This window comes from Brachyhypopomus gauderio, chromosome 4, assembly GCF_052324685.1.
Source record: "Brachyhypopomus gauderio isolate BG-103 chromosome 4, BGAUD_0.2, whole genome shotgun sequence".
Lineage (NCBI taxonomy): Eukaryota > Metazoa > Chordata > Actinopteri > Gymnotiformes > Hypopomidae > Brachyhypopomus > Brachyhypopomus gauderio.
The window spans coordinates 22,593,508-22,620,505 of record NC_135214.1 but is presented as its reverse complement, the minus strand read 5'-3'; the positions used below and the strand labels follow the sequence as shown (position 1 = coordinate 22,620,505).

Genomic DNA, 26,998 nt, shown 5'->3' with positions numbered 1-26,998 from the left:
ACACAAGGAAAGAAGATTTGCTTTATTCCTAACTTTGTTTTGATTGATAGCAAAAGTTATTGTAGGATACAAGAGCCAGAGACTAATTCATGGGGTAATAAAGTTGACTGAATCACTTGAGCAGGGGTTTTCATCTGGTTATGTGTCGAGATCATGATCTTGCCATGTTCCTTTAGATGATCTAAATGAGATGATCTAGCCATGCTCCTTTAGATTATCTAAAGGAGATGATCTAGCCATGCTCCTTTAGATAATCTAGATGAGATGATCTAAACATGCTCCTTTAGATGATCTAAAGGAGATGATCTAGCCTTGCTCCTTTAGATGTTCCAGCACATATTTATTTAGTTATGGGGGTGGGGCAGCAGCTGCTGTGGGGCCTCATTATCTCACCTTTGCCCTTTCATGCAATGTGGCACCTTTGATCATTTTACTAGCTTTATGTTTGAGAGACATCAATTTTATTTTAGCTATAGATAAAGTGTCCTGGTCATCACTTTACCACTGTCATATATACATCTGTGAAGATCTGGAACAGGCAGCTTTTCCAAACAGAGTAGCAAGATTGTTTTCCCTGATTACAAATACACTGAAGAACAACTTAATTCAGCTCCAGAGAAGCTGCAAGCAGCAGATGCCAGGAAGAGAGCCAAGATGTTTCCACAGCAGGCCAAAGATCTCCTGCTGCAAGCTACTAACAAACTACAGTTCCTCAAAGGTACTGCTCTCAGATCTGGGGCTAGAGCCTCTTATGATGCACAAGTGGAATAAATATCTAACATTTCAATGTAATTAAATCTTCGCATTAATTGTTTCTTTCCTGACTTTTAAATATAAAGTCTAATATTTTAAACAGCATCTTGTTTATGTACACATATCTTGATGTGAAAAAATTAAATAATATGCCAACAGAAAAAAAATAACATTGTCGTGCGGCGGGCCCCCTACTGGTCGCCTCCGTCCACAGCGGCAGTTGTCGTTGTTGTGGTTGTTGTGTTTGTCCCTCAGGTGGGCCGAGCCCGAGATCCGTCTCACCTGAGGGTCGTTTGTTTGTCTATATATGTCTTGTCTTTGTACCGGTTGACCACTGGTCATTATATCCTTAATCCGGATCATGTCATGGGTTTTTGGTTTGCGCACTTTCTCCATTAAACCATCCTTTTTCCCTGAGACTTGGCGTGATCACTTCCATTTTATTTCGCTCACTCTACCCGTCACAAACATGAAAACCAGAAGGTCGATGAGTTAGTGGATCTGGAAAAGGCTGCGAAAGAGCTGCTTCAAGAAATCTGTCAGAAAATTACAGTATATAAAACATGGCTATGAACAATTGTTGATCTATTTAAAAGGCAAATATAATTGTTTTGATACAGCAAGGTTCCCATACCAAATAAGAATGTATGGTGGAACCAAAGAGCAGAAGAATGAATGTACAGTAAGTGTATACATTCAGTAGTAAGGAGTAGTTAAGACAGAAGAATGAATGTACAGTAAGTGTATACATTCAGTAGTAAGGAGGAGTTAAGACAGAAGAATGAATGTACAGTAAGTGTATACATTCAGTAGTAAGGAGTAGTTAAGACAGAAAAAACTGTTTTGTCTTATTAATTTATTATGTGGAATAATTCAGTACACTGTTTAGTAGTGATTACAACAATGTGGCCAAATGTTCTAAAAACAATAAAACTGGCCAAAAGGGAAAGATGTCAGTGTCTGTCTCTCTTCTTTTTAGGTTGCTGGGGCCCGAGTTCTTCACTCATTCGAGTCCGCTTCAGGCCAGATGAGGAGACACTCTCAGTGATGGGCGAACATCTGGTAGGGCTCTCCGCCTGCTCCTGCGTGGTGTTGGGGCCAGGGTGCAGACTGGTCTTCTGGCTGCACCTGCTCTCCAACGCCTCCTTCATCCGCAGGGTCCTCAGACGAGCCTGCAGAGACGTCTTTCTGTTCTTCCTCTCCATAGCCTACATAGTCAAGCATTCAATGTGCATGACCGTTATGATGATAATTCTGTTATAGTTATAGTTATAGTTCAAAAGTTGATAGTGGTGGTCGCTACCTTAGCCTGAATGAATGAGGCACTTGTTCCAGAGAAGGACAAAGCTCCGTCTGCCCTCGCGTCCACCCCAGTGACCAGTGTGGTGGACAGCAGACTAGTAACCAGGGGCTGTGAAAACATTGTGAGATCTTCTTCTCCGGTCTGAAGCGCACGGCGAGGCTGGGCCTGTTTTCGCTTTCGACCTTTGACCTCTCGTCTGACTGCAATGGCCAAGTCGACAAGCTCTGAGAGGGAGCGGTGGGTCTTCATCTCACATGGGCGCTCCACTGGCAACGCCAGGCTTAGCTCTAAGCGTACAGACAGAGGGGTTTGGACCTCCTGCAGAGAAGAAGGTGGGGTGGGTGCAGAAGTGGAGGGGTTATGGCCTGTCTTTACACACGTGTGTCCAAAACTGAAGGTATTTTTGTAAGATGCAAGTCTCTAAAACATATTAATATAAAATATTTGTAAAGTAGGCCTAGTCTGCCTCAGTCATTAGTAGCCCATTTTTGTTATTGGATCTTCTCATGCTGCCCTTTAATAATAAACAAATGTGTGTGGAGGCAACACAACTATAATGAATAAGTGTTCAACTTTTAGATGACAAGAATTAAAACCTGAGTATGAATCTTGATGGGACTCTCTCTGCAGCAAGTGCCTTTCCGCAGTTGAGTTACCAGGGGAACAGAGCGGACTCTCACATCCTCGTCACCCTGCTTTACGTGGATTTTAGTTAGACTGTATGTTTACATATAGAGGATGTTAAAGGCTAAATTAGTGGCTCACCACTAGAAAACACACATAGTTAGTTTTTTTTATAGTTACGTTTTCTCGTCTTCAAGCAATTTAACAGTATTGAATCACCTCAGGAATCAACACACCAAGTCATTGTGTAACGGTACGGCGCACCCCCCCCCCCCCCCCCCCCCCCCCCGTTTGAGCGCCCTTGGTACGGTCCGCTGTGTGTGTGTTTTGTGTATTTGTTGTCGTCGTTGTTGTTTCTGCCACATCCCCTTGTCGGCTTTCCTTCTGTTATCTGTTTGTTTCTTCTCCTCTATTTCTCCCCTAAATAATATCCCGATTGTTTGTCGTTTTTTTTTTTTGTTGTTTTTTAAAACCAAAAACGTTAATTGACGGCTAATTCAGTGGACGAAAAGCAGTTTGTTTTTTGAGTATCGAATCATATACCAAATGAACTATGACTAATTTATTTTAATACAAAATTCACCAACCTGAGTGGCATACCAAGGTCTTGTTCCGTTTCTCCTTGTGGATGTCTGCAATACTATAATTTTTTCCATTTTGTTAATATTATAAGTCATGTAGGACAATATCATTGCGCTCAAAAATATATTTGTTTGTGTTTGGTTGCCAACAACTTTATATATTCTCCCTCAAAATGTCACAATAGTTCAGCCATGTAGAATGATGAGCAGAACTTTCAATTGGACACAGATTTGATTAAAAATTCCAAAAGCATTTTAAATTTCCAAAATGTTATGTCATGAATAAATCAAATTGGTGGATAGTTTTATTTTCCTGCAAAATGTTCATTTTCAGGGTTTGATACCATTTCGATATAAAACATAGTAGTAAAGGGAAGGTCCTGTGAATATACTAGGCTTTCTTCCAGAGGGTTTCAACCGCTCCCCCCACGTGTTGACCCTACAGCTGAGTGTCCTTTGCTGCGTGGGTGCTGGAGAGGGAAGGTGTGGACAGTATCCGCCGTAAGAGCTTTCTGGGGTGGAATGCCAGCAGGGAGGCCTGGAGCGAGCGTGGTGGCTCCTGCGTGGGCTGGGGTGCGTGTGGCGTGCGTGGGGCTCGCTCCGAGGAACACGCCACCTTCTCCTGGTGCGGACGCTCGGGCTGCCCTCCTCGGGTTCTCCCGTATCTGCGGCTCTGCCTGGGTCTTTCTGGCTGCGTGGCCTGGAGTCTGACAGACGCATTCTGGGTACTGGACAGACAAAAACATCAACAAATAGTATTTTTCAATGGGCTTTCCCCATCTTGTTGATTATAATAACAATGCATTTATATTTATCACATCTTTTTTAAGCCCCAAAAATAAAACTGACAAAAAAAAAGCATTTCTTCCAATTTAAAAATGGATTTGATGTTTTAACCCAAAACACAGTGTTGGATAGCCCATATAACAACTTATGTAAAAACAAAAACTCAACTAAACTAAATACCTCAGGTGGAGGTGGAGAATGTGTGTGTGTGTGTGTGTGTGGTGGAGTTTTGAGCCAGAATGGAGCGTCGTGTGTGAGAGTCTCACCTTGGTCCAAACGTGTTTCCACTCAGCAAGTGAAGCAAACACTGATGCACAAATATATATTGTTCCTAAAAGCACACCACAGAAAATTCATACATTTGATTTAACATTACTCTTATTCAAAAAGATATGCAGTACAGTAAGTGTGTTGGTGAGTCACAGGAAGGCACCTCACCAGGTTTTGCACCATTAGCACTCTGTGTCTGCGGAGGTCACGGACGGTCAGGAAGACGTCAGGAGGAACCCCCCGCACACACAGCCGCAGTAACCACAGCAACGCCACAAAGGTTCCCGAGCGCCCAACACCTGCACTGCACACACACACACACACACACACACACACACACACACAAATACATACGCACGAGAGTGATGTCAAAGACAGGAGCATTTTTAGAAAAACACATGTTATGAGCACAAGGTGTGTGTGTGTGTGTGTGTGTCTCACCTGCAGTGCACCACTGTAGGCCCTAGGGACGAGGCACCTTCCAGGTGTTTCCGCACGCGCTCAGTGAGGGCGCAGAGAGACACGGGCTCCTTTGGCACCCCTTGATCAGGCCAGTCCGGGTAGTAGTAATGCGTCACATGTCTGAGCCCTGATTGGCCACGCTGAAACACACAGAGCCGCATGCAAATCACCCAGGCCCGTGTGTGTGGGTGTGTATATACCTACATACCTGCTGCAGGTCGTAATGGGCAGCTTACATGTCGTAGGTGGATGGTGGTGATGTAGCAGTCCGGACCGTGGTGGACGGACACGGTGGTCACCTGCACTGCCCCGTAACAGCCCGTGCCTCTCTCTGGAGGCCAATACTGGTTACACATGACCTGGACACGCAAACACAAGTTTGTAGTCTGACACCTGCTCACTGGTGACTCCAAGCAGTGTTTGGTGAATCTGACTCTCGGCCTGTCATCTATGAATGAAGTGTTCAGTATACACTGCCATTACTGACAGGAGAACAGTCGTTTCATTAAGGAAACTGGATGTGCACTGTGGATTTCACCAAGACAAGTTCCTTGGCTGTTTAACGTTGTTGCCCAAATAAAGTGCTCCTAATTTTAATTCTATTCAGCTATGTGTCATTCACCAGCCATGCTATGCCTTAACAAAGGGTGTGTCTTACTAAATAATGAAAAGCTTTAAGCCACGTCGGGCGTAGTGTGTACCTAACTGAACACTGAAATTTGAAATCACACAGGTATAACCAAAATACACATCCTTATGAACACATCACACAGGATATAAATATTTATGGATACAGAGCGACCATGAGTGTAGATATTTGTCATTACAACACAGATTACAACACAGTGTTATCTGGGACATCGCAGGTGAGCACACCTTGCCGCTATCTTTGAGTGCTGTCACCATGACGATGACCTGCACATTTTGCTCCCAGATCATCCGCCAGAAATCATCCATAGTTGATGGCAAAGGTGCCTGTGTGCAGATGAAGTCATGGCTGGTATAACCACCCTGAACACACACACACACACACACGTTGGGATACAAATAAGACATTTTAATTTCTCAAATTTTGATTAATTGTTTCTCAACAAAACCCTTGATTAGTTAACTGATTGTCTGAATTACTAATATGTTTGCTCTCTGCTTGAGACACTGCCAAAATAATAATAACTACACTGCGTAACCTATGTACTAATAACTACACATCATTACCCATGTACAGAGAAAGGGTAGGACAGAGGACCTTTGTCACAAATCTGCTATAAGAAACGTACATAGATTTATCAGCTTATTTAGCCTGATCCTGTTAAACAAGGCCTTCAGGAAGATCAGGTGGGACAGAAACCGCATAGTGCTTTTCTGTCAGAGGAGGTCTGAGCTATCAGGCTGTCCTGTGTATCCTCATATGAAACTAGCTGCCACACCAGATTGTTCTGAATGAATCACTCAACCTGTTCAGAGGACTCAGTTCACTCTCCTACACACACATTCAACCTTTTCCCAACACTACTGGTTACCTGGCTTAGACATAAGGGCAGAAAATCTACTAAAACCTAAAAATTTAAATTAAAAAAGTAATAAATGTTTGGGATGCACCACCATGGACTACCCTGCCTAGTAAACTGCCAAACACACCCCTGGTGGTATTCAGGGGTGGGTTCCTGTCCCTACTGACCAGTGAACCCTCTGACAGACTGGTGACTTCACTCACGGGCACGTAGCTGGCGTTGATGTAGTCGGAGAAGGGCTGAGACGGCAGCACAGACAGCTTCACCCTGCAGTGGTCATCTGCAAGAAGTGCACGCACAGCTTTACGATGGCCGCAGGGCCGCCGGCCGACCCCAAACCGCCCGCATCGTCCGTCGGCGCTGGGACGATCGATTCTGACACGACCCCTTAGACTTTGGACATGAGCAATGAGGATTTTTATCCTGCCGCGAGGCAAGACGACACACCTTCAAAGTCATCGCTTCGAATGGGAGGAGAGGTACCATTAGGGGGTTTCTGCTTGTGGCGCTTAATGTTTGATATACAGCGCGGCAGTACAACGGTGGTAGCACATTCAGCTGTGTAGTGCCCTGCCTGGGGTGTCAGACAGTAATCAGTCTGAAGGAGGTTAAGGGATCACTCACATGGTAAGATATGGGGGTATCTGTTTTTGACTGTATTAGCATTCAGCTCTGCAGCCTTGCATGGAAACTCCTCCCCAGTGCCATTCAGCTCCTACGAAACCCACACACACACACACACACACACACACACACAGAATTCGTGCAGATGCAATAAACAGAGCGCTGACGTGGATTCGGAGCCGTAGTATTGATTTGGTCAGATCAGGGTTCTCAACGCCTCTGGAGGGCCTCAAAATAGTGCATTTTCTTGCTTTCATGTCCCTGATTTGGTCACGTTTATAACCGGGTCTGATGAGCCTTCCAATACATGGGCTGACAGCACCTGGACTCAAATATGTATTGTGCAGTGCACGCAAAGTCGGGTTTATGGTGGCATGTGTAATATGTAAACATGACTGCGGTTTGTTCATCTACTGACATTCACCTCAAACTCCTTGCGATATCCTGCGTTGTTGTCGGCTGCGAGAGTCTGGCAATGCACACGGAACTTCTGCTGAATCTGTTCTCTCGGATAAGTCCTTATCCTGCAAGATGTATGTGAATATTCATTTAGTCTCGTCGTCCGAGACCCCCACCCATCCATACATCCACATAACACTCCGCTCTGAACCCTACTCCGGAGGTCTGGATGTCATTACTGTCACACAACAACCAAGAGACAGTCAAAGGTGTGCAAGTGGGCTGAAGGATCATACTCATCCTCTCACCGAGGCTTGCTGAGGACGGCACCATCCGTGTACTCTTACCTCATGTTAGACAAGCACTCGGTTGCCTCCCCTCACACGCACATGGACGAGGTGCCAGTTCTAGAGGTACTGGTGCTCTCAAACCCGTGGTGCATACATGGTTTCTCCTTATCGTCCTGGTTCACAGGCCTACGTGTCTCTGCAAGATATTCAAGACATTACAAGAACCAGGTCATCACTACAGGTGCACAGGTCATCATTATGGGGGCACAGGTCATCATTACGGGGGCACAGGTCACATTGTGTTAGAAACATTACGTCTGTGCTGTTACAAGTCTTCCTGTTTCTTCTGGGAAGCTCAGAGAAAACTTCTATTTTGTAGTTCTCCAAAAGCCTCTTGTAAATGGTCAATCTTTGTCTTTCCTTCGTCTTTATCAAATCATTTAACTAACAATCCACGAAATCAGGTGGAATGATTAAGATGATAGGGGCACTATATTAACTACTGTTTTTGTTATTCAGAATGACATACTTCTCCTTTAAAACGTATGTGTGTCTTTAAAAGCTACTGCTGGAAAATATATTTGTTCCTTGCCTTGAATTTCTAAACAACAGTTTATTTTACTACCTTTTAAACCTAAGATGAAATTATCCCGTCAAACATTGTGTTGTCAACTAAAAAATTACACCCACGGTGTTACATGTTACAGTTCAACTCTTCATCTTGTTGAAACGACACCAAATTAAACAAACCGCTGATCAGATAATAAACTTTTGCTCAGAGCGTAAAATTGTTCTACATTTGTATTCTAAATTAATTAACAGAAGATTGTTTGCTTACCTCACACATAAAGGTGTAAATGTCCTGGATCAACAATCTAGAAAGGGAACATTTTGAGTATTTGATATTGTGTGTATGAAGACCATGTACAAGTTAGAAAACGACTGAGAAAAAATACCGGTTTATCCAGTTCTCTCTCTCTCTCATTTTTGTGTAGGTAAAGGTGAAACACCTGGTAGGAGGGACCTAGCATTTTCACTTTAGTATTAATACATGGTCTATGATAGGGTGAACAAATGTCTGTATTTCCCGGGACATGTCCGTATTTCACGTCCTGTCTCAGGATTTTTTAAAGTGAGGAAATGTCCTGGTTTTTAAATTACCTTCACTGGACCATTAAAATTTAAATTTACAGGCATAATCCCTGAGCCGCGTCAGTGAGGGCAGCCCTGTTCTTTATCACAATGTAGACAGTAGTGATGGGCACAGCAGTTCTTTTAGAATAGATGAACTGAATCATTAGAATCAGTTCACTATAAAGATTCGTTCAAAAGATTCGTTCACCGAATCGTTGAGTGCTTGACTCCGACCCACCTAACTGATACACGGCTGAACGGTTCATGTTTCAGTTTAGTTCACGGCCTCAGGGATCAGGAGACGAGAGTGTTGTAAAAAATTTATAAATAAAAAATATGCAACTAAATGTTGGGTTTATTATAGGAAATATAAATCACATTGCAAATACAGTAATGCCTCCTTAATCGCATTCTGGAGATTCCACAACTACCCGCAATAACCGAAAATCCGCGAAGTAGAAACAGTATATTTACAATATATATTTACAGTATATAAGTATTTATACACTATATTAAGGCTTTATAAACCCTCCCCACACCTTTACATAAACCTTTCCTATTCACTTAATAACCATCCCCACACTGTTCTGTGCATGTGTGCTTGTCCAGCGAGCAACCAGTCGTGTTGTTTACAATCTCATGTAGTAGCGTCTCAGGCAAGCGATGCTGGTTCTCATTTCCGAGAGTAAATATGCACTATTTACTGTAATTCGAACTATTTTATTATTTATAACATTCCTTTATTGTTAGAATTAATACTTATAATATATTTTTATACATTTGGGTTATTTATCATGTAAAAAAATCATAAAATGTAAATTTTTGAGTGCAAAATAAATATTAAATTAAGAGCAAAATTAAGATAAAAACTGTACACTCAGAAGAAAATATCAACTTAAATGTGCAATCAAAAAGAAAATGTGAGTGAGTGGCAGCGCAAACATGAATCACGTCCCAACAGTTATCTGGGTGGCAGCACGAATGTGAATCACAGTGACAGTACGTTCAGTGAACGAATCAGAGAATGAACGAGAGCCCTCAGTTCATGAACGAATCAGAGAGTGAACGAGAGCCATCAGTTCAGTGAACGAATCAGAGAGTGAACGAGAGCCCTCAGTTCAGTGAACGAATCAGAGAATGAACGAGAGTCATCAGTTCATGCACGAATCAGAGAGTGAACGAGAGCCATCAGTTCAGTGAACGAATCAGAGAGTGAACGAGAGCTCTCAGTTCAGGGAACGAATCAGAGAGTGAACGAGAGCTCTCAGTTCAGTGAATGAATCAGAAAGTGAACGAGAGCTCTCAGTTCAGTGAACGAATCAGAGAGTGAACGAGAGCCCTCGGTACAGTGAACGAATCAGAGAGTGAATGAGAGCCCTCAGTTCAGTGAACGAATCAGAGAGTGAACGAGAGCCCTCTGTTCATGAACAAATCAGAGAGTGATCGAGAGCCCTCGGTACAGTGAACGAATCAGAGAGTGAACGAGAGCTTTCAGTTCATGAACGAATCAGAGAGTGAACGAGAGCTCTCAGTTCAGTGATCGAATCAGAGTGAACGAGAGCTCTCAGTTCAGTGAACGAATCAGAGAGTGAACGAGAGCTCTCAGTTCAGTGAACGAATCAGAGAGTGAACGAGAGCTCTCAGTTCATGAATGAATCAGAGAGTGAACGAGAGCCCTCAGTACAGTGAACGAATCAGAGAGTGAACGAGAGCTCTCAGTTCAGTGAACGAATCAGAGAGTGAACGAGAGCCCTCAGTACAGTGAACGAATCCGAGAGTGAACGAGAGCTCTCAGTTCAGTGAATGAATCAGAGAGTGAACGAGAGCCCTCAGTTCATGAACGAATCAGAGAGTGATCGAGAGCCCTCGGTACAGTGAACAAATCAGAGAGTGAACGAGATCTCTCAGTTCAGTGAACGAATCAGAGAGTGAACGAGATCTCTCAGTTCAGTGAACGAATCAGAGAGTGAACGAGAGCTCTCAGTTCAGTGAACGAATCAGAGAGTGAACGAGAGCTCTCAGTTCAGTGAACGAATCAGAGAGTGAACGAGATCTCTCAGTTCAGTGAACGAATCAGAGAGTGAACGAGATCTCTCAGTTCAGTGAACGAATCAGAGAGTGAACGAGAGCTCTCAGTTCAGTGAACGAATCAGAGAGTGAACGAGAGCTCTCAGTTCAGTGAACGAATCAGAGAGTGAACGAGAGCTCTCAGTTCATGAACGAATCAGAGAGTGAATGAGAACCCTCAGTTCATGAACGAATCAGAGAGTGAACGAGAGCCCTCATTTCATGAACGAATCAGAGAGTGATCGAGAGCCCTCGGTACAGTGAACAAATCAGAGAGTGAACGAGAGCTTTCAGTTCATGAACGAATCAGAGAGTGAACGAGAGCTCTCAGTTCAGTGATCGAATCAGAGAGTGAACGAGAGCTCTCAGTTCAGTGAACGAATCAGAGAGTGAACGAGAGCCCTCAGTACAGTGAACGAATCAGAGAGTGAACGAGAGCTCTCAGTTCAGTGAACGAATCAGAGAGTGAACGAGAGCTCTCAGTTCAGTGAACGAATCAGAGAGTGAACGAGAGCTCTCAGTTCAGTGAACGAATCAGAGAGTGAACGAGAGCCCTCAGTACAGTGAACGAATCACTGAGCATGCGCAGTTCCCTCGCAATGACAGTTTCCACCTCCAGATTGGCGGGTGATTCGGTGATTCACAGACCACACTACAGTTCCCCTGCCGGCCTGCACGGTCGCTGCTGAGCTCAATTACTGAACTGAGAAAGGAACGAATCAGCTGAGGAAGTGATTCGATTCAGTTCGTTCACTCAAATGACACACTAGTAGACAGCGTGACTGTCAGTACGCAACATGCAACATGCAACACCCCCCCCCCCCCCGCTCCAAGGTGTCCTGGTTTTTCCAAATGAAAATATGGTCACTCTATCATCTTTAATGTTTATATTGGTCAGATTTTCAGCTTCTAGCTCAAGTTTGGGGTAGTCACTCTACAGTCGCTGAATCTACGAGAGAGTTTTAATCGCAGATCACTTTCCTTTCTATACATACATACATATTTCAATTTGTTTATTAGCTTATATTTGATAGAAAATACACTTCACAGCTATTACGCCGTAGCTGTCTGACGGACACTCGACATCTACAAAAATCAAGCTTGTAGCGCCACCTCGTGGTAGACTTGAGTGTTTCTTGTAACTTTTTTGAAGCAAGCCTGCGTGATAAAACTGTTCATTAATGTTCATTAATGTTCATTAATAATCACACCTGAGTCTTTATATACAGTGGAAGTCATTTTGCCTGTTTGTTGTCCGTTAAATATATTTCAGTGTTTGACTTCATTCACTAAGCTGCTGACTACAGTGTGTGTTTCTACAGCTAAAATGTTGTATTTGGTGACATGAAGATGACTTGTTTTCAACCATTTTGTTTTCCCAAGTTGTTATAAAGGCTTGATGCTCATTGTGGGTGTAAACTCGAAGTTTTACAGTCTTTTTGAATGGTTTCATGTAGAGCCAGCCCCTATGTGCGCTCGACTTAACGTGCACATCTTCCGCTTTGACACACGCCCGCCAAGCCAGTAGAAACACTGGGACTGGGACCAGTACCGTTGTGTGTCACACACACCACCCGAACTCTCTCACCTGACCTCTGGGAAACCCTCCGGCGTCACACTGAAGTGAAATAGAAAGTAAAAGAGCCACAGTCATGTAGTCAACCCTCCCAGTGCTCCTGCAGTCTGTCAGCTACCCTGCAAGAAGTTCGCACACTTCCTGATCGAGGTGCCGTTAAATCCAGAAAGAAGTTCTGACCCAAGACCCAACAGATCGGTTCGGACACGGCGAGCGTGCCAGCGGCTCCTGCAGACGAACCGGTACCATCCCACAAGGACACGTCTTTGGGTGAACATCATCAATAACTGTATTATATATAGTCTTTATGTTTTTGTGATTTTCACATCTCAGCTTTAATGTGCGGAGGTTAATAGTGTTTGGAGATCATGTTTGTGAATCCCAGCATATAGATGAAAAACAGGCTGGAGAAAGTGAAAGTGAAAGAGTTTGATACGCGCTACCATTAGGAAAAAACATTAGCCAGGATGGACATTGTGCATACGTGTTTACTTCTGTATATAGCAGTTGGTTCATCTTAGACTGTATCTAACACGGTAGTGTCAAACCACAGACATCAGTGTGAACATCATCTCCTCTGCACGTTTTCAGATATAAGTCCCTATAAGAGTGTGTTGTGTGTGTTGTCTGGTCGCAGAGCGTCTCCCAGTGGCCACGGTGCGGTGATGAAGAGATCTTCAGCCTGTAGTCCTACCATCAAAGGGGTACACAGCTCACACCTGCAGTCTAACGTCCTCACTTTCTCTGTAAAACAAGCAGCAGACGTTAGTTTTAACATGCTACAGTTTTCTTTCTGTACTTTATTTCTGTATTGCTGTATGAGATTTTATCACAGACACCCAGTACCTCAACAGCCACGTAATTCTCTGAAGATAGTGTCACACTGCTGTTTTTTTACAGTAAACTCTGCCAGTTAAGTAACTGAAATGTTGTTAAGCTCTCATCGATGGCATCATCACTATTGGATTACCCATGAAACATGTAATTTTATACTCCTGTGAAGCCAGTGATTCACACCACTTTCAGTATTCATTAAACATCTTTTCTGAGAAAAACTAGATAGCCGAATCATGGCTGCGTTTGGATGTTTCTTGCAGGACGAGAAAAGGTTCATTAACAGAGCGATCAATCCTACACACTTCTCTCGTCCCTTCGCTAGAGGCAGATTCTTTCGACCTAGGTGAGTAACACGTTTTACAATAAGTGACAGATATACTCCCATAAGGCATCGTGGCTAATTCTTCCTCCGGACCACCTGTGTCAGGGAACATTTGTGGCACAAATGAGACGAGAAATTTTGCCAAGACGGTTGATTTGCTGATAGCCTGTTTGAAATGTAAACACAAAGCTAGGCTGAAAAGGAATGCCATAAAACCTGAGATTCATATCAGTCTTATGAGGCCGTCTGCCCGCTGGGGGGTAGTTTGAAAGGTGGGTTAATGTACACTTTGATATGCAGTGTTTGAACTGCTGCTGACATGCATGTTTTTTTCTGAATTGAAGGTAGGTAAAGACATGCATAGTGGATAGAACATTTGTCCCAGAAAAAAAAAAAGATGTCCGATCAATCGCACAGTAAAGATTGTTGCTACTATTTGACTGACTCCTGGAAATACTGCATAGTGTTGGAGTGTTTGGAAGCAACACACTCACAGCTGTTTACTTTTAATGAGCAGAAATTTTGTATAACATTTCTTAAATGCAAAAAAAAAAGAGTCTTGGCTTGAGCTGTGGCTTTATTGGACGCAGGTTTCTCTACATAGTTGGCTATGTCTGCACCCACTGAAGCATCACTATAGCAGGTGTGGATTATTCTGGTTGAGGCCTGTGGAACTGACTTGAAAATGTCCTCACTGACATTAACGTGCATTCAACCAGAATTACAATAGTATGCAGTATGTGGTTTTGTTTTGATATTTATTCCCTTTTATAATAGCAAACTTTGGTTCATTACTTTTTCGTTAGCTGTACAACTTTTGTACCTCCGGCTTACCGTACTCTGGCAAATGTTTTATACCACCATTGCCAGGTAAGATCTGTAGACATACGAAGCAGGTCCACTCAGGTGCAAGCATGCAGTCCGTCACACATGCACCGTAGACGCCATTCATTCCCAAAATAGAAAATAGATTTTATATGTTGTGAATGTTCCTTAGGTGTCGATCACATGTTTAACGAATAGCTGTGTTTGTTTTTCACCTGGTAAGAGATGTGTGTGTGTGTGTGTGTGTGTGTCTGCATGCATGTAAAGATCTTTATCTGCAGTGTGTGAGCACCCCACCCAATGTTCTTGCACTCAACACTGTTGGGTGCAATTTTTTTTCCCTCAGATTACATTTCCTCAATCAGAAATAACAGCTCAGCAAAATTAAGAGCTGGTACAGGAATTATCTCTTTTAGATGGACATTATAAACATTTGCTGACACATTCTGTAGAAACTGAAATTCCTTTTTTGCAACCCTGTGTTCATTCAGTAATATGTGTCAAAACCCAAATACAGATTCTGTCCTGTAACTGCACTACCTGAGATGAGGCACTGTGGCCCTTAACACAAGAACATAAAACTGCATTGGATAAAATTAGATTTTTTATTAGGTATAAGGAACCAGGACCATAATTAAAATAACTTGTAGGCTAACCAGGACATTTATGGTGCATTTCAGGATCATATTCAGTCCAATACGTTTTTTTTCTAAACACTGATAATAACTTCTGAACAGCAGATAAAAACAGTTGTGCCCCCTGTACAGGGCAAGTTTGTAATACTCTCATGTACAGAGAGAACACACAAGCTGCCCTATCTGGAATCATAGCTTTTCGACTTCTAGGGCTGTTGTTACGCTGAGTGCACGTCAACTAACGAGGCAGCACAGAACGAAAATAAACACTTTTATACGTTTTATTGTGTGAAGCGCAAACATCGCACGTGAAACATTAACGCAACCTACGTGTAAGACTCAAAGACGAGCACAAGACGATACACACACACACTCTATATATTTCAACTAACAAGCACCGCGTGAAACACGTTTAACTAATGACACGGGTGAACACACACACACACACAACCACACCCCCACATGTACATACACGGACGCGGACTACGTAGACACACCCCCAAGGGGAGGGGTCTGGGCTGTAGCGTGACAGCTGTCTGTCTCTTCTGTGTTGAAATTTAGAGACACTATTTGTTTACCAGCCTGCAAAATTACATTCACTAGAAATTCATTTAGGAAAAAAGCCTTTGGGGTCTGTGGAACAAGAACTTAAAGATCTGCCTTCTCATTTCTGGTTCATTAGACTGCAGAAATTAGACTTTTTTTCATTCCAATAGCCAAATACATTTACACATGCAGTTATTTGCTTGGCAGGTGCTGAAATAAATTGTGGCACCAGGGTATTATAAAAGGAGGTACTTAATAAATGTTTGAAATAGTTATAGACACTGCACGGTGGTCATCAAGAACTTGTGTGGGAACTGGTGGCTTGTGTAGCAGAAGAAGAGAAATGAAGCAATTTATTTTATTTGCCAGTGAATCTGGCCATGTGATTAATTAATGATTAAATACACAGGGGGCCCAATTTGTGCCAGGAATACATTTCTTACACCACCATCCAGAACTGTTGACAGGTTGGGGTCATTAATTCATGCTGTTTATGTCAAATTCTGACATCTCCATCATGTCACTGCAGATATTTGAGACTCATCACACCAGGCAATGTTTTTCCAATCAACTATCCAGTTTCTGTAAGCCTGTGCACACATCAGCCAACATTCTAGTTCTTGGCTGACGGGCGTTTGGTCTTTTGCTGTTTTAGCTCACACCCCTCAAAGTTTGACTCTTTATCTGCCCTGGATGCTTTTTTAGTCACTGTGTTTAGAAAGAGAAGCTATTTGAGCTATTGTGGCCTTCCTGCCAGCTCAAACCACTCTTGTCTGGACATTCTCTTGCTAGATTTTTTATTTATTTTTCAACCACTCTGTAAACTGATTGATAGGCGTTACAATCCCAAGAAATCTGTGGAATTGTCAAACAAATCCGCTTGTCACCAACAACTGAATCGACATTCGGTTGTCTTCATGATTTTTTGTACACTGCTTTGTAGCCTCCTGATTGGCTGATTGGATGATTGAATAATAACAGGAATGAACAGGTGAACAGGTGTTCCTAATAACATGACAGCGAGTTTATATTTCACAATAAATTACACAAACCTCGAAGTGCTAATATAATAGAAAATCAGTCAGTTTAATTGGTCGAATCTTTACCTTTTTGTGTTCATCCATTTTTCCAATCAACTGTGTCTGTCCAACAAGAGAATGGTGCTAACGGTGTTGTTTTGTTTAACGGTGCTAATTTTGTTGTTTTTCAACATCCGTGGTCAAAGGGTGTACAATGGCTTTTACACAGCACTATACACACACACAGAGGCCTACATAAAGAGCTTTGTAAAAGTATTCAACACCTTTTAAAGTCTTCCTCATCTACAGTTACATACACCCAGCCTGTATGGGGGAGTGGCTAGGAAGAAGCTATTATTGAAGAAAAACACATCAATGCACGTTTGTCAGCAGCTGAATGACTCCGCTCGAGGTTTTGTGGTCAAAAGATGGAAGATTTTGGCCAACATTCAAAATGGTGTGTGTGGAGCAAACACTGCCTGTTCTTCAACCCGGAGGAACCCCCACACCATCCTACCAGTGACACACGGGGGTGGCCGCTTTTCCTCAGTGGGGACCGGACATCTTATTAAAACTGAAGAAGATGGCAAGACTACCTGCTTTATTTTTTAAAGAATAAAGCCTTGGAGAAACTTTCAGTAGGGCAGCTATCCTAAGCACAAGGCCAAAGGCGCTCAGGAAGATTCAAACAACAAAAAAGTCCTACAACGTTGGACTTCTCCAGTCCTATGTTCTACAACGGCCAAATGAAGGCCCAGATGTCCGTCCAGTTTGTGGTACTGTATGGAAAGTTTCTAGTCCAGACGCATGGTCCAAACAACCTGAAGCAAATGTGTCAAGAATGAGCAAAATTCCCACACAGTATGCAAAGCTGGTAGATGTTTATATCTGAAGAAGATTCCAGCAGGCAGCAGAAGTATACTGTGGTAGCCAAAAATGTAGAGGTAGTCAAAGTGAGTGAAGTGTAGTACACCAGGTTTCCAGAGGAACAGCATTATTGTTTTGTTTTTGTATTTTTAAGTTCTGAGGTAATTAATGCTAACAGGAAGTGCCTTGTGCCAGTAAGACTCCTGTCCACCTGCAGGTTCTACTACAGGGGCAGGGACGACGGCTTTGCCTGGCGTGCTGGTTTGGGCCTGAGGTTTCACAGGTTCCCACGGATGCCGGTCCTGAGGTCAGGGGTCAGAACTCACGGCCTGAGCCTGAAGCCCTCGCAGCGCGCCACAGCACCTGCTAGCAAGGCCTCGGAGAAGCAGCTAGAGAAGACCGCCAGCATAGTCCTGAAGAAATCCACCAGCCCAGGTATACAGCAGGGTGTGTGTGTGTGTGTGTGTGTTTGTGTTTGATTATGTGTGTTTGTTTGTTTATGTGTTTGTTTGTTTATGTGTGTGTTTGTTTATGTGTGTGTTTGTTTATGTGTGTGTTTGTTTATGTGTGTTTGTTTGTTTATGTGTGTGTTTGTTTATGTGTGAGTGTGTTTGTTTATTTTTGTGTGAGTGTTTGTTTATGTGTGTGTTTGTTTATTTATGTTTGTTTATGGTCGTGTGTGTGTGTGTATGTGTGTATGTGTGTGTGTGTGTGTGTGTGTGTGTGTGTGTGTGTGTGTGTGATATCGATAGCAGTGAAGTGCCCCAAACAAATCTGATGACTTGTAAATATTATTTGGATACATCTCTGTATGGTGTAGTGTGGGTGTTTTTCGTGTCTGTGTGTGTGTCTGTGTGTCTGTGTTGTCGTTGTGGTGTTTGCAAAGTGTAAGTAAAACCCCTCCCCACTCCAACTCCATGTGATAACTCATTGTGGCCACTAGGTGGCAGCCACAGGATGATATTTTTAACATAAGCGATGGCGTATGGCTCTAGCCTATACCGGGAGAGGGTTCTCCTCTATATTCGTCATTATGCACCCTATACAGCCACAGCTGTGTTGCAGGTGAAGTAAACAACTTGAGGAACTGTATTCGGGGGAAGAATCTACAGCAAAAGTGTTGCAGTACTCGACGATCCCTGTTCTCCAGAGGATCACACCACTCTGCGACAGAACACGGTGCACCTATAAAAAGACCCTTGTCAATGACTGCATGTTTGCTGCCAGAGGCCTGCAAATTAAGAATGCATATTGACTTGTGCTTGGGTTTTACCGGATGCTTATTATAGTTGCACAGAACAGCATCTCTTGAGAGACAGGTTCGCTAGCTATGAAACTCAGCGTGGCCCATAACTTGCTACGCGGAGAGGTGGGCGGGGCTTGGGGCGGGTTTTGAGGCGGGTATAACGCCGGGTCTTTGTGCCGATTTGTCCTTGGGAGTGGGTGTGGGCGGAGAGGTGGGTGTTGGAATGGGGCGAGGGCTACGGACCCCGGGCCCAGCGTGCTGGGGCAGGCGGCAGTGGGGCGGATTAGCCGAGCCTCTCCTGTGTGGGTTCCTCTCCCTCGCACTCTTCCTCCCGTCCTCTCCTCCGCCCGTTCACCCGCGGTACCTGTGAGACATGCAGAGATGAGGGTGAGTCATTGCTTTTGTGCCGTGTGCCTCTGTGAGGGTGTGTGTGTGTGTGTGTGTGCTGGTGAGAGCCCGAGCGAATGTTTGTGTATGTGAGTGGGAGAGAAACGAAGGTGTTTTTGTGTGTATATGAGGAAGTGAGAGAGAGAGAGAGAGAGAGAGAGAGAGATTTCAAGCATCTGGGCAGAAAGCCAGTATATAAGAAGCAGCCCAAACACTAGAATGTTGCGAGGCAGATTCTCCAAACTCACACCCCACAGATCCTCTTAAAGAAGCGCGGGTCCTTGGTAACCTCGCTTACCTTCGAACCACCGAGCTGAGGCGTCAACCATAAACGAGACGCTCTAATATAATGTCAGATGCGTTTTTAAGAAGCATATTTAAACTGAGACCAAAGGGGTTTGTTGCAACTGTGATACATGTTACAAAGATATAACATGACAGTGATTGACAGTGAATTTTTCAATGATTTTAAGCATTCAAAATCTCTCTCCCTCTTTCTCTCTCTCTCTCTTTCTCTTTCCCCTCCCAATCTCCTTTTTGCAGATCGCTGTCGGTCATCGTCAGTGGAAACACCACTGCTGTCTTTCACAGTAAGAGACCAGAGCCACTCTTCATCTCACTCCCTCACTTTGAAGTGGTGCTCACCTGATTCTGAGTTGATCGCTCTGTGTTGTAATTGAAGCATCTGGGTCTGTCGTTCACCCTAACGAGCCCTCCAGCCCACACTGCTTTGCTGCATGTGCCTGGCGCATTCGAAAATGACTGTGATCGAGCGTATAAGGTCTCGGTGTGCTTACCGCCACACGAGATCGATGGGGATCACCAAATGACGTCTGCGGTGGGAAGCCTGTTTATGTGCGTTGCATCCGCTGGGGGATTCTAGCAGGGCCTGTTCTGAATGTAGGTGTTGTGCTGAGACAGATTTTGTTATTGGACCTGAGGTTTCACCGGTGTGACTGAGGCACACCACGACGGTACCGTGCAAAGCAGTGCATGGAAACAGGAGATGTCATGTGGTGATCCTGCTGCATTTCCTGGGCTTGTGGGGTGCCAGATGCTCAGATGAGGACACTTCCACATTGGCATTCGGTGTCGGGTGTTTAAAAACATTCACAAACTTTTTAAACTTTACAAAGTTGTCTAAAGAGAAGTGGAAAAACACAATCTAGTTCACTAAGGACTACTTCGCACATTATAATGTCCTGTTCTAGATAATAATACTCAACTTCATAAGCCACGTTGTACCACATCATTATTTACCTCATCATTACTGATTTGACAAGATCTGATTCCATGTAAAAAGCATCTTTCTCACAGCTCTCTGTCTCTGTTTCTCTCTGTCTGGTTCTCTCCGTCTCTGTCTCTCTGTCTCTCTCTGTCTCTGTTTCTCTCTGTTTCTGTCTCTCTGTCTCTCTCTGGTTCTCTCTCCCGTAAGGTCACACAGGAAGAGCAGCTCTGCAGGGGAAAGGAAGCTCTGTCCTCCGTTACACGTGCAGCAGCCAGAAACAGAGCCATCCAGAAGAAGAGAGAGGAGATAGAGGACGTAAGTGGATGTGTGTGTGTATGTGTAAAAATGGAGGATGTTGATGTTCACAAAAAGCAACCAAACCCAAACTTTCACCAGTGGAGGTTCTGCTTAACTTGTGGACCAGTCGCCATGGTGAGCTGATGGGGGAACTTGTGGACCAGTCGCCATGGTGAGCTGATGGGGGAACTGTGGCACTGCTGGTCAATCCTGCAGTCTTTTTGTTGCTCTGGTGAACAGCAAGCCAAGCATACAAGGGTATGACTCAGACAGCGCAATGAAAATTATGCTACACACACACACACACACACACACACACACACACACACACACACACATGCACACATATATTCCCTCTCTTTCTCTGTCTTCCAATCTCTATGGTTACCACAAGGCAGACCGTAGGTGCTGTTCTGGAGTGATCTGGTAGCAGGTAGATGTACCCGTTCTACACAGAACAACCCCCCCCTCACACACACACACACACACACACACACACACACACACACACACACAGTCCTTATATATCATCGGTCACTGCAAGTTGGGTAAAGCTGTGGCTTTTTTAAGCAATCTGGATACAGACGCATATGTAAGGATACACTGGCCATGAAAAAACACACACACACGTACACACGCAAACACACACATGCCAGCACAGTACACACAAAGCACTAAGCATTCTCAGTGAACGGTATTTTGGAAGATTTCCATTGATTGACAGCAGATTGCGCCATTCACTGGCATTTTATGTAACCTGCTATGTAATACTTTTATGTAAGAGTGATCAACCATCATGTCAGGCTAAAACAAACAGATATAAATAGGGCTTCTGTGTCACTCCTGGCTACATGGCTGAGGGTGAGTGAGAGCATGTATGTAAGAGCACACAGTCACCCATTTATGTTTGGCTTCAAAGTTCTGTATATATTGACTATATCCAGGGTGTATGTTTAATATCTACTCATGATGACTGGTGAATTTAAAAGAGCTGTAGGGAAAGTGGTCAAGCATGTTTGCTCGTGTGAGAGGAGACGAGTTTGAAATCACAGGCCACGTGAAAGGGTCAGAAAGGCCACAATAATCCTTATGAATGATCATGAAGCAATGTGTATGTGTGTGTGTGTGTGTGTGTGTGTGTGTGTGTGTGTGTGTGTGGGTTAGTGTGTGTGTGTGTGTATGTGTGTGTGTGTGTGTGTGAGTGTGTATGTGTGTGTGTGTGTATGTGTGTGTGTGTGTGTGGGGGGGGGTAGTGTGTGTGTGTGAGTGTTTGTGAGTAGTGTGTGTGGGTAGTGTGTGTGTGTGTGTGTGTTTGTGGGTAGTGTGTGTGTGTGTGTGTGTGTGTGTGTGTGTTTGTGGGTAGTGTGTGTGTGTGTGTGTGTGAGTAGTGTGTGTGTGTGTGTGTGTTTGTGAGTAGTGTGTGTTTGTGGGTAGTGTGTGTGTGTGTGTGTGTGTCTGTGTGTTTGTGAGTAGTGTGTGTTTGTGAGTAGTGTGTGTGTGTGTGTGTGTGTGTGTTTGTGGGTAGTGTGTGTGTGTGTTTGTGGGTAGTGTGTGTGTGTGTGTGTGAGTAGTGTGTGTGTGTGTGTGTGTTTGTGAGTAGTGTGTGTTTGTGGGTAGTGTGTGTGTCTGTGTGTTTGTGAGTAGTGTGTGTGTGTGTGTGTGTGTGAGTAGTGTGTGTTTGTGAGTAGTGTGTGTGTGTGTGTGTGTGTTTGTGAGTAGTGTGTGTGTGTGTGTGTGTGTGTGTGTTTGTGAGTAGTGTGTGTGTGTGTTTGTGAGTAGTGTTGTGTTTGTGAGTAGTGTGTGTGTGTGTGTGTGTGTGTGTGTGTGTGTGTGTGTGTGTGTGTGTGTGTGTGTGTGTGTGTGTGTGTGTGTGCGTATATCTTTAGCCTGCCTGCTTAGAGATTACAGATATGGAGAGATGTCTGGTACCTTTTGAACAGATGTTTTGCTAAACAATGAGACAGGAAGCTGTGTTGTTCTTCCACAGAGATCCCAGCAAGGAGAGTGCCACACTGTGGCGTTCCCCGAGCCCCCCGGTCCAGAACAGCGTGAAGCTTTCACTCCATCACCCACCATTCTGTTCGCTGAGGGCTTGATAACTAGTTGCTTGGTTGAACCGGGGATGCTAGAAGAGGGGAAACGCTAAACTTGTGCCGACAGCATTCCGTGTCAGGGCGTCGACGTGTGTTAAAACGCCCCCCACGGAATTATCTCTGTCAGCAGTGGATAAATAGTGTGTGTGGAGCATATGTAATCACAGCATAGTTACAACTTAGGCAGGTACCGTTTATCAGGACTGACGGTTTCCCTTCCTTTTGAATCTGTGGTGCGATATTATGTACATTACGTTATATAAGCGTTCACAGGCGGGCTGACGTCACGGGCTCTCGCGCCTGCTGCAGCAGCGCGCGACGTTAAAAATATGCACATTAAAAATATGCACATTGTCGTTCTTAATTGGAAAAGAATAATTATAATGACGGCAAGTACCTCATCTATTATATGTGCATTGTGTGGAGTATTTGATCAAGTTAACTATTGGTAAATAATATTGCTATAGTAGGTATTGATACAGAATAATTTTATAGCATGACGTAAGTTTTCCGCAGTCCAAATGTGCTGATTTAAGTTTTTTATTAGGGAAATCTCAGATTAGCGCAATTTGAATTAATTTGCTGGTACACCGCGGAAAACATGTATGTCTCAAACTCATAAGCATAAACATGTTTTTGAAACGTGAACAATTATACATTTTACTTCTGGGAAGTACAAAAAACCCTAAACAAAAAAAGAATACACAGAAACAGAACAAGAAGGTTCATTGAATGAATCCTGACGTGTAGGACTTTAAAGGTGTTAAATGATTGCTCACATGTCTACGTGTGTACATTAGAGTCCACGTGCGCAGGTGTGCGGCTCGTTCACCCGGTCCGGTTTCCGCAGGTGTACCGGCGCGACTGCGACACGTTCGGCGTGGTGGTGAAGATGCTGGTGGCGAAGGACCCGTCGCTGGAGAAGCCCATCCAGTCGTCTCTGCGGGAGAACCTACGTGAGATCGGCCTGCGCTGCGTGGAGGCCATGGAAAAGTTCATCCAGGACTACGACTCCAAGGAGCCGCGCTGACCCACACCGTGACCCGCTCCAGATGGACCTGGGAGCGGTTCTTAGCCACAACAACGACTGCCTCCGTCATTAAACTAACAGTGTAGTGAAAGTATAACAGTGAACTCGTTAGTTATCTCTGCACGAAGGGAAAATGTCCATATAATCCGAGGCTGACCTTTTAACACGATTTTGTAACGATTATGACTGTTACGTGCCATTATGTCACAGTTACATTTTAACTGTGCTGTCCAGTTAGCATAAAAATAGGATTTGCTTTATTCAGTTTTCTCCAAATATCTTTTAAATAAGCAAACAAACACGCTATAATAAATAAATAAATAAATAAATAAATAAATAAATAAATAGGGGAAAGAACACGGGCAAGATTACCAATTCTCCCAAGCAACGTTAAACATGTAAATGCCAAAATGGTGCCCGACATGATCTGAGCAAAAAACTACTTCAGACTGACACCGAATTGTTACGGCCGCAGGCAGTTTTTTAAAATAAACACGAAATATTCCAATTTCACAAGGCTTTATGTCTGCATAAACTGGGGTTTTCTTTTGTGAAGAAAGCTTATTTCCCTCAAAGCCATGTTGCTAATTAAGTCCAGTGGTGCTAACAGGTTTGTTTGCGGAGGCACTGTTTTATCAAATTATGCTATACAGAAAGCCTTGTGAGAGTGAGATATTTTCTCTTTCTGCAGATCTTTTGAAAACCAACGTGAAGCTTGAACATCATCAGGTGCTACGGATACTTGGCTGACCAATAAGGTTGCACAGAGCATACAAAATATTACAAATACATTGTAATTGCTAGATGTCTATCAAGTGGACACTTGATTGTTTTATGGATAAAGGAAAAAAAAAATCGTGAATTAAAGGTCAGAGGAATTTGACATTTTCCATTAGATAACAGAAATGTGAATTTTGCAGGAGCACTACCGTCATGCCATATATTCACACACATTAATAGTAGGAACTGTTGAAGTAAATAACACGTAACCAATGTTATAATCCTGTATTATATTGTATTGTATAATGCATTTGTGTATGTTTTATTCCCAAACATAATTTAATTGGTTTAATTTGCTTAAAATAGTGTGTTTACAAGCTATAGAAATCAACAAATCAATATGTACGAAGCATTCCAAAGCTTCATAAGCCACAGATCATTGTAAAAATAAACCAGAGCTTGTTCTTATTAATCGTTGAAATATGATTTAATTCAGATACCAGACATGAACGGGGATACATGCAGTCAGCTTGGGGTTCTACGTTCTACAATATGATACAAATAATGCATCTGAAGATACAAAATATAGAAATATTTAGGACTATATTTACAGAACATTTACAATACTATAGCCATAACTTATATTACTTTTTAAAATCACTGTACATACATTTAATTTAAAGATAGCATTATTAAAATGAGGACTTTGGAAAAGAAAGTATATTGCATTTAAAACAGGACTATATCAAACATTGCTATGCTTAAAAGCAATTGTAAGTGATCTTAAAGTGTCATCAATAGGACAGGGTGCAAGCAATCAGAACAATGGAAACAGTAAATAGTATCAGTATTATTTATAGTGTTGAACCCAGACAATGGGGCTCCCACGTGTGTGCTAGAAGTACAGCAGAAAGACTTTTAAGGAGAGGAGAGAAGGACAATGTTCCTGTCAGGTGTGGCGGCTGCAGCAGAGATCTGCACTTAAGGTCCCCACAGTCTTCATGATCAGACTTCATAATCAATACTGACAAGTCAGGCCATGTGGCAGAACTAGCAAACTCTCACTCTTTACATGAACGGAAACACAAATGACCTTAAGTTAAGACATTTCTGAATAAACAAGATTAGAATACAACTGTAATGAAAGTCAGTTATTATGGTACCCTACCGACGTCGGTCCTTGTCTCTAAGCGGTTCGGTGCGTGTTTTCCGTTTCCAGCCAAACCAAAGGTACATGACACATTCTTATTGCACGTTTCCACAAGTGAACTTAAGTTTTTCGAATATACAATATTTAATGTAATATTCAAATAGGTAATTGCTCATACATAAATCTTTGTGCCACCGTCTGTCACAGTAAACAGAGGAGATAAGGTCCAGAAGACATGATCGAGTTTTCTTGGTTATGATTTGATCATGCCTAAATAAGATTACAATCCATTCAGTAAGTTATTTGAATAAGAACACGCACGCAGACATACAGACTCACAAACCACAGTACCCCCCCACATACTCACACACAAACACACACACACACCCACACACACACACATTCTCTCTCTTATGAGATGATGCAGTTCTTACTCTTCCGGCGCTTGCGTGTGTGTAGCTGGGAGTGACCGCTCATCAGCGTGGGGCTGTACCGATGTCGGAGCTCCTCGTTGTCCAGGTAACGGATCTGCACCGGCCGAGGTATGGGCTCCCCCATGAAGTAGCCTTCGTCGTCGGATGCTTCCGAAGAAGACGAGCAAGTGGAGCAAAAGTGGTCTTCATCCTCAGCCAGCTCCCCGTACCTGCCCAGGTACTGGCCAAGCCTTGGGCCCCCGGGGTCCTGCAGGGTCAGGTCGGAGGTCGTCCGGGGACAAGGCCTGAAGAACTGCTGCCTGTATGCGTAGTTCCCTCCGAAGGGGTCCCGCACCATCCTGGATGAGGGTGGTCGCTGGAAGTCGTCGCGGAACCTCTGGACGGGGTCGCTGGGGTAGCCCTGGCTCTCAGCGGCCAGGTGGAGGGCGTTGTCGGAGCGGGAGCGGCGTGAACGGTGGTGACCCCTGTGACCCTTGTGGCTTTTCCGGTGGTGGTGCTGCCTGGCCCGCGGCTGCTGCCGAGGGGAGTCCTGCGTGTTGGCGCGGCGTGGACGCGGGGTCACCACGTGAACGTTGCCCATGCTGCCTGCCAGGCCCAGGTGCCCTTTGACCTGCTCCTCGAAGCTCATTCCTCGTGGAGAGTCCCAGTAGAGAGGAGGGGGGTACCTCAGCCGGACGGGCATGCCCAGATCAGCGAGGGGTCTTGGGGCCGACGTCAGGGATTCGGTGCTGCGGAACTGCATGGAGGAGTTCAGGGTTCCCATGGCGCTTTTCTCGGACACGTTTACTCCAGAGTCCTTGCTCAAGTCAGGCATTGAGAATCGAGAGAGGTGCTCCTGGCGCCTGGTTGTCCCGTCCAAAGAGTTCCCCGCTAGAGAAATAAAGAATTCAAAACAAGCAGATGTTATTAACCTTGGAAACATTGATTACCTTGACAACAGAGAAGCAATGGTAAAAAGAAGGGATTGCTCCTTTCAAAAAAA

General features: G+C 43.9%; 3 protein-coding genes across 5 annotated transcripts in view; 1 reads left to right on the top strand and 2 right to left on the bottom strand.

Moving 5' to 3' along the window:
* Positions 1–1,594: 1,594 nt before the first annotated feature.
* Positions 1,595–8,584, bottom strand: LOC143512579 (receptor-type tyrosine-protein phosphatase V-like). 2 transcript variants are annotated; one of them, XM_077003080.1, is made up of 14 exons: positions 8,442–8,584; positions 7,661–7,799; positions 7,339–7,438; positions 6,915–7,005; positions 6,494–6,570; positions 5,656–5,790; positions 5,016–5,138; positions 4,759–4,919; positions 4,486–4,621; positions 4,314–4,378; positions 3,268–3,989; positions 2,653–2,751; positions 2,057–2,374; positions 1,595–1,961 (listed from the first exon to the last, which is right to left on the bottom strand). In XM_077003080.1, the coding sequence occupies exons 2-11, from the start codon at positions 7,663–7,665 to the stop codon at positions 3,701–3,703; spliced, it is 1,182 nt and encodes a 393-aa protein (XP_076859195.1). In that variant the 5' UTR covers positions 7,666–7,799; positions 8,442–8,584; the 3' UTR covers positions 1,595–1,961; positions 2,057–2,374; positions 2,653–2,751; positions 3,268–3,700. The 2 variants fall into 2 exon arrangements, with proteins under 2 accessions (XP_076859195.1, XP_076859196.1); XM_077003081.1 differs by having other exon boundaries at positions 2,653–2,748.
* A 3,629-nt stretch (positions 8,585–12,213) lies between these two features.
* On the top strand, positions 12,214–24,900 carry LOC143512578 (uncharacterized). 2 transcript variants are annotated; one of them, XM_077003079.1, is made up of 7 exons: positions 12,214–12,622; positions 13,018–13,084; positions 13,478–13,560; positions 17,649–17,866; positions 19,608–19,654; positions 20,500–20,607; positions 23,533–24,900. In XM_077003079.1, exons 2-7 carry the CDS (start codon positions 13,046–13,048, stop codon positions 23,710–23,712), a joined length of 675 nt encoding a protein of 224 aa, XP_076859194.1. In that variant the 5' UTR covers positions 12,214–12,622; positions 13,018–13,045; the 3' UTR covers positions 23,713–24,900. The 2 variants fall into 2 exon arrangements, with proteins under 2 accessions (XP_076859194.1, XP_076859193.1); XM_077003078.1 differs by having other exon boundaries at positions 12,218–12,650.
* Positions 24,210–26,998, bottom strand: part of prickle2a (prickle homolog 2a) — a 37,912-nt gene continuing 35,123 nt past the window's right edge. Inside the window, 1 exon segment of the mRNA XM_077003075.1 lies at positions 24,210–26,886. Coding sequence (XP_076859190.1) covers positions 25,994–26,886 — 893 coding nt within the window. The 3' untranslated portion in view covers positions 24,210–25,993.